Genomic DNA, 7,740 nt, shown 5'->3' on the forward strand with positions numbered 1-7,740 from the left:
ACCATTATGCACCTAAATGCAATTCAATTGCTATAAACTTCAAATTTGGGTTTTAAAACACTTGTAGTGCCCAGAAAAAGAACAATTTACAACCAAAAAAGGGTCCTAAATCAAATCATTATAAACAAGCATTAGGTTCATCCCACCATCCAAAGTGGGCCCCACTGCCACGAGTCGTGCGCCCATGTGCACCTTATAAAAACTCCTTAAACATATTCAAAGGCGTTACAAGGATATTACTCGGGGGATGATAAATTTGCCCCCCTGTAACGTGAATTCACGTCAAAAAGTGTTAAAAGTTTGCCATATAATTCGTTAGAGTGGAGCGAATTATCATATAGGGGGGCGAATTTATTATCATCCTCTCAATCTAAGAAAGACTGAGGGTAGTATCGTCAATTAAAAAGATCAGTGTGGTTTATGAGTGTGTTTTTAGTAGGCTTCATCAGTGTTTTATCTGCAACTATTCACGACATTTCTTTTCCTTCTCTGCATTTCATAGCTGTTTAGGGTTTATCGAGTCAATGTGATGAATCTTTTTGAGGATTTTCTTTTAGAAATTGGAAGAAGGGTGATATTCTCAGTCAACTAACAAATTCTTGAAGGATTTAGGGTTTTCAGCTTGTTCTATTGTATGCTTTTCAGAGGTTTTTTGAGAAATGCCAAAAGGCAGCACATTCTCAAAAGGTTAGGATTTTCTGTTGTGATCCTGGCAATTTCTACACGAAGATCTGGTATTTTAAGGAATTATGATTCTTTCCTTGTTTTTTTCTTGTTTTTTGATTATTTTAGTGACGAATGCTGAAAATCTGATGCTGTTATTCTATTAGAATGCCGATACACAAAGCTTTTATTCACTAGATCTGAGATTTTATGGAGCATTTTGTAGTTCTTTCGTTTCTCTGGTTTGGTCTATGACATGATCGTTTTTAGGTTTTTGCTGAAAATGCTGAAAAATCTGAGTTTGGAATAGATACTTTTCAAAGACTTTCAGCATCTCCTTCATTTAGATCTGTTAAATTTGAGGTCAAAGGCTGGAGGATCTGATATAATTTTGATTATTTATTCTTAGATCCGTAGTATCTTGAAGCATCAATGAAGTTTACTCAGAGTTTTGCTATGATTTTTGTATTGCATTTGTTTGTTTGGGTGCCTGAGGGTAGAGCACAGTTATCAAGTACTTCTAGAAGCTTGAAGCGATCATTGGATACACTTCTTCAGGACTATGCTTACGGGGCTTTTCGTCGGCCACACACAGGTGTCCTCTATGACGCACAAGTTCCTTCCAATTTTACCGGCATTAAGATATCTGTAATGAGGCTCAGGAGAGGAAGCTTACAAAGGAAAGGAATTCAAAGTTATAAGGAATTTGAAATCCCTGTTGGAGTTGTCGTGAAACCTTATGTTGAGCGATTGGCACTGATTTACCAGAACTTAGGTAACTGGTCTTCTACCTATTATGCTCTTCCTGGATACAATTTTTTGGCTCCCGTGCTTGGACTCCTTGCGTATGATGCCACGAATATATCGGCTACGAATTTACCTGAATTGGATGTAAATGCAACGAATGGGCCCATTTCGATTCATTTTACAGATGTAAGAACAGTGCCAAGTGGGTTAATTGCTAAATGTGTGTGGTTTGATTTAGATGGTTTGCCTAAATTCAGCGATTTGGTGTTGAGTAATGTGTGCTTGACATTCAGTCAAGGTCATTTTTCTATTGTTGTTACTAATACTGCGCCTGTTCCTGCACCGGCATTGTCACCAAATCTAGGCCCACCCTCGAGTGGAGGTTTGAATCCAGGCAATGTGAGTAAGAATAACAGCACTAAGGTGTGGAAAATTGCTGGGCCTGTTCTTGGTGGTTTTGTGGCTTTGGTTTTGTTGGGTTTTGTTGTTCTGTGGATGCAAAGGTATAGACAGAATAAGAAAATATCGGAGATGGAAGAGCAGGCAGAAGTGGGGGAGACATTGCAGATGACTTCAATTGGGAATGTTAGGGCACCGGTGGCCAGGGGAACTCGGACCCCACCAATCCTTGAGAATGAATATGTGCCTTAATGTGCTATTGGACCGGAAAGAGATACTGTGATTCGTAATTCTTTCATAATTTATTGATCTTGGCTGGTACAAGGATGACAGTGTGGTTCCTCTTACGTGTGTTTGATATGACAGACTGATGCCACCTTGTTCCTCTGCCTGACTTATTTGAAGATGATTTTCTGTAGAATTGGTTTGATTCTAATGCTGCCATATGTTTAATCAAGCATTGCATTGGAGGATCACACATTCCTTTTGTGGGGTTTGTATGAGTTTGAATTGTTATTGTCCCATTGTTATTTTTCTCTTCTTCTGCTCATGGGGGTAGAATTTCATATCTACCTCAGGGAAGGCAATTTCTTGCTACATTCCAGGCTGTAACCATTCTAATTATTTTATCTGTTGTACTCCGGGCTAGAAATTGTCAATAAATCAGAGATACATTCATTTTGTTTCTCCGGTTCCAATTGTTGTTTAGCTATGAGAATACAGTGGAAATCTGGTATGATGCTTGAGTGTTACCTAATTTGCATTGCAGACACAGGTATGCTTGCCTTTGCTTTCAGTTTGAATACCGTTTCAGTTATTTCAATTCTCTTTATGAAGGTGCTATTTGTCGAAAATGGTTGTGAACGAACTTCTTAAAAATGTGCCTTTTCTGGGGAACCCCATGCAGTATATCTGTACTATTTATGATGGGAAAATTAAGGTGGACGCTGAGGTTATTTAAATTTTAAGACCTTACAAATGTAATGCTTCCATTAACTATTAAATAGCTTATACATGTAAATCCCTTAACTATTAAATAGTTATAGATGTAAATTTCCTTACAAATGTAATGCCCTCTCTCTCTCTCTCTCTCTCTCTCTCTCTCTCTCTCTCTCTCTCTCTCTCTCCCTCTCTCTCTCTCTCTCTCTCTCACACACACACACACACACACACACACACACACACACAATCCGTCAAACCTCGCCTCCGAAGAATCTTTCAAGAGCATTGGAGAAGCTTTCTGATCCCTCTCTGCCCATGTAATTTTCAACTGTCAGCAGAAAAACCCATCTATCCTCCATGAAATCGAAGGAAGAAGCTTCCCTTGCGGAGGAGAAATTTCAGTAATCTTTCCTAAAATCCTTCCATATCTCAACGACATTTCTCAGGTGGTGACCATTCTATTAGTTTTCTCTGTAGAAATTCCAGCAACCCTAAGCAGACAATCGACCGTCTATATCTCTCTCTCTTTCTCTCTTGGGAAACCTTCTCCCTCTCTCTTAAACCTCCGCCTGTCGCTTGACCAAAGAACACTTTCCTAAGCTGTCAAGTTTGTTTTATTTGTTGCAGAACAACATCGACAAAGCAATTGAAAAGCTTAGAGCTCAAGGAATTGAGGTTATGGGGGTCGTTTGTCATGTGTCCAAGGCCCAGAAGAGGAGGAATCTTATAGACAAAACCATTCAGGTGAGAAGCCTTTCTAATCTGATTCTGATTTGGGTAGAGATTATATTTCTCCCCTTCTTTCATCAGTAGCCTCTGTGTCTTATGGTAAGTCCTCTGCCCATTTTATCATATAGTCTAAAACCAAGTGTTTTCTTTTATTTTTCTCTGATCTAAACACGGGTTTATTTATCTAGGTCAAAAGTAGCAAGAGTAGAGTATGGTGATCAACAAAACTAAATAAACCCATCAGGAACCCTGCATTTTTTTTCCTTTCTTTCAGACCCTAAAATCAACCGCCCAATCAACAAACTCTACGTGTCAAAGGGCCTCAAGGTAAATCCCCCATGGTTAGTAAGGGACCCCTACAAAAAGCAATATTTACCGCTCACTGCTACTCGCCCAGGGCAGCATGGTAATTACACTACAAAGGAAATTACAGGTTAGCCCCTGCACACTCAACCACTGTAGATAGAGTTAAAATCCCTAAGGTAGGGGACACGATTCCCAAAAACTTACTATTCCTATTGAATTTTCCTTATATGTTGCTGTCACTGACTTAGGCATCGGATGGTCTTCCTGGAGAACCGCCCTCCAGGTCAGCCTTCTAACCATTTTCTAGTGTGTAGGTCAAAAGTAAGGTCGTCCATTCACTCTTGGCCTCTAGCTCAGCCATTCACAGATTTTGACCGCAACAGGGGTCAATAAAATGGAATAAAGCCACCAGGAACCCTCCATTTTCTCTTTTCAGACCCAAAAAATGAAGCTAAAATAATAAGACTCAAAAACCACAAATATTTTATAAAAACCCGTTGGATTTCCATTTCTGAGATTTTCCTTGAACACTTGCAAATTGGATATGTTGGCTTATTTGCTTGATCCAGCTTTACCCTATAATTATGGTTTTAAATTTCGACCGAAACCGAAATTTCCCAAAATTTGATATTTCACGAAATACCAAATTTCGGTAATGAGAAAATGGAATTTTAAAAAAAAAAAAAAATGTTACAAAATTTTGCCGAAATTCCAGATTTCGGTGGGGTCCGAAATAGGTACCGAAACTGAAATTTTAAACCTTGCCTATAATCACATCAGTTCGGATTTTATTTGTTTTTTTCTTTATGAATTCATCTCACAAATCTTCCTTTTCTTATTTCGGTACAAGAATTTCTTTTTTTTAATATTTTAATTTCTTTATATTATTACCATTCAAAAAACAAATTCTTTATATTATTTAGTCACCAATACAATGTATAGTAGCCATTATGTTCAAATCTTGTCATTATCCCCTTCTTTCAGGGGCAACATCGGCGACTCTTGAATGCTGTTTTTCCCTCAGAACCAGTGGTCCCAATCCCAACAAATCTTGACTTCATTAACCCAGAGAAGAAGGAACTGGAAAATCTGGAGCTAGATATCAAGGAGGAGGAAACAAAGGAAACTGATCTTGAATGGTCTAAATGTCTGGTGGGGTATTTCATAGGTAAAAGACCTTATTTTGTAGCTTTAAAGGAAAACCTAACCGGAAAATGGAAGCTTAAAGGCGAGCTTCAAATGTTCACTTTGGAGGAGGGATTCTTTTTGTTCAAATTCGCAAATTCAGAGGATTGCACTCGCATTCTTGAAGAATCTAGCCACAGCTATGGTGGAAGACCACTCATCCTCCAAAAATGGACCTCAGAAACTTCCCTTGAGAAGAAGAAGCTGCTTGAAATCCCGGTTTGGATTCGTTTACCAGGGCTACATCTTAAGTTTTAGTCTACCCATATTCTAAGCCGAATCGCCAGCATTATTGGGAAGCCTCTATATATGGATTCCCACACTGCTGAATCCATGAGGCTCAACTTTGCAAGATTGTGCATCCAAGTGAAGGCAGGTCAGATTCTACCTGAAGCAATCAACCTCAGAACTTCTTCGGTTGTGATCTCTCAAAAGATAGTGTATGAATGGAAGCCCAAAGCATGTAGCTGCTGTTTGGATTTTAGTCATAAATCAATCGAATGTGGTCACCTCTCAGACAGCAGTCTTCAATCCCAAAGCAAGTGTGGAGGCCGATAGCCAAAGGTGAAAATTCTTCTAATCTGAATGCTCCCATGATCTCGAATGACCCTCTAACTGGGAGTACCAATTCAGAAATTCCTGTGTGCAGCAACACTCCTAGCAAACTTGAATTCCCAGGTGCAATTGATATCCCTTCAAATTCTGGTCGCCCATTAGTTTCCCCAAGTAGCAGAATTTTTTTCCACTAAAGGGAACTCCGCAGCCTCAAAGGTTTCCCCTTCTCATTCTCTTGCGCAATGAAATAGCTTCTCTGCATTGGAGGGATTGGATCAAGATGGAAATGAAACCTGGAAGACAGTTAAAAAGAAAAAAGGGAAGTCCCCTGTTCTTCTCCTCCGGCCACCCTCCTCATGCATTCTGCAGCCATCCTCAAATTAATTAACCCCAAAGGCTAAATGTGGGGTCTGTTTGGTTGTTGTTGGTCCTGCCTATTTTTTGTGTTCCTGGGTTTTGTTGTGTGTTGGCGTGGCTTTGTTCTTTATCTTTCTATTTTGGTTGTTGCTATTTGATGTTTGAGCTCATTGAGCCTCTTTTGGTTTCCTTTCGCCCTCCCCCCAGCTTGGGGAGGTTGTTCCTATTCTTCATGTATCTTCTTTTTATTTATATAATGCATCTGGTCGGGGTCCTGCCTAACCCCAGCTTACCATAAAAAAAAACATCGGCGACTCTGAAGCCTTTTAGTTACTTTACATAATGATACGTTCCTTTGTAACAAATGACAGCTTTTCGCTGAGCAGATGGACAGTGGTTTTGCTCTTACAACAGAACCAAACGTCTTGAGGTATATCACAACATCAAATATCGTTAGCAAAGTATTAAGTGCCATGACTGCATACAGTTTTAACGTAAGTAACACACACCCAGGTGCAATATCCTTTTCTTTGCTTTCTTCTTCATAACTATTTAATATTGAATGGATGCAACTGCTGTAAACTTTGGTTGTTTCTGAACCAATTCCAGTGATATAACTTTGACTAAGGAATGTGATTATTCTATGGTGATCTGTATTGAGTCTGAGTCAGTGAATCTTAAGTTTGTAAATGTGGGACCGTGTGTGTTTCTCTATGCATTTTTAGTTGATTTGGAATAAGGTTGGTTACCATTTCTCCGATAAACTTTCTCAACTTTACTCTTATACCCTGTTTCGATGGTCGCTAGCAACTCCCTTATATGATCGCAACTAAAATTATATTACCATTCAAAAAAAAAAGGAAGTAAATTATGTGGTTGTCCTTATTTAGTGGCATATTATCATAAATTAAGGGCGATGATATTTTCACCCCCCCTGCATTAGGCATGCGCCCCCCTTATAACCCTGATTCGATGTCAAAAAGTGTTAAAGTTGTCCACTGTTCACATCAAATCAGGTTATAAGGGGGGTGCATGCATAATGCAGGGGGGTGAAAATATCATCTCCCAAAATTAAACCTCCCTCTAAATGAAACTTGAGCCGTTCCTCTTTCCTCTTAATGGAATTCCTATGTTTTGAAGGTAACATCCACAAAAATTTACCATTCAAAAAACATCCACTAAAATTTCAAGCTGTTCATATTTCTCTTACTTTTTGAGGCTCAACTCTCTGTCTCTGTCTCTTTCTCTCTCACTCTGTATCTCTTTCTCTCTCACTCTATATATATGTATCTAGACACACATATATGTAGCTAGACACACACACATACACACATATTGGATTTGCTAGGCAATTTCGCAAAAATCCATTTCACAGGTCACTTTTTTTAGGAGATAACAACCCCTTTGTGAACACCCGAAATTTTGATGCCCAAAATACCCTTACTCCAAATTTTGTTTACCCTTGAAAGGGGAGGGTGTTTTTGTCCTTAGAATCCTATTAGGGTTAGGACTCTTAATTGAAAACTATAAATACATCCTTTGGGTTTCTGCAGAACATAACTCAACCCTAATCGTTTCTGCAGCCCTAAAAGAGAGAAATATCCGTGCGTACGACCTCGGAGGATCAATCGCCGAGCCTTCGTCTGTGAATCCGGTTAAGAACCTTTAGTATTATTTGTTTATGTGATTAGAAAGAACTGAAACAAGATTAATAAGTTTTAATAAGATAAACTGAATAGGATTTTGTGTGTGTGTTGATTTAAGGGATGAATTCATAGATCCCTAAGAAAAGAGAACTTTGATTATGAGACTGGTAATTAGGGTTTAGATGGTACCCTAAAAAGCTTAGATTAATTA

General features: G+C 38.9%; 1 protein-coding gene across 1 annotated transcript; it reads left to right on the forward strand.

Annotated features, from left to right (window-relative positions):
• The first annotated feature begins 386 nt into the window (after window positions 1–386).
• LOC143880287 (uncharacterized) lies at window positions 387–2,494 on the forward strand. Its single transcript, XM_077383140.1, has 2 exons — window positions 387–687; window positions 1,073–2,494. Exon 2 carries the CDS (start codon window positions 1,096–1,098, stop codon window positions 2,059–2,061), a length of 966 nt encoding a protein of 321 aa, XP_077239255.1. The 5' UTR covers window positions 387–687; window positions 1,073–1,095; the 3' UTR covers window positions 2,062–2,494.
• The last annotated feature ends 5,246 nt before the right edge of the window (window positions 2,495–7,740 follow it).

Source organism: Tasmannia lanceolata, unplaced genomic scaffold (assembly GCF_043159265.1).
Source record: "Tasmannia lanceolata isolate RefF3 unplaced genomic scaffold, GAP_Taslan_0.1 ptg000006l, whole genome shotgun sequence".
NCBI classification, from domain to species: Eukaryota; Viridiplantae; Streptophyta; class Magnoliopsida; order Canellales; family Winteraceae; genus Tasmannia; species Tasmannia lanceolata.

What these genes read in the sequence shown, in the direction of transcription:
- LOC143880287 (XM_077383140.1), top strand. Translation starts at nt 1,096, where the DNA reads ATGAAGTTTACTCAGAGTTTTGCTATGATTTTTGTATTGCATTTGTTT.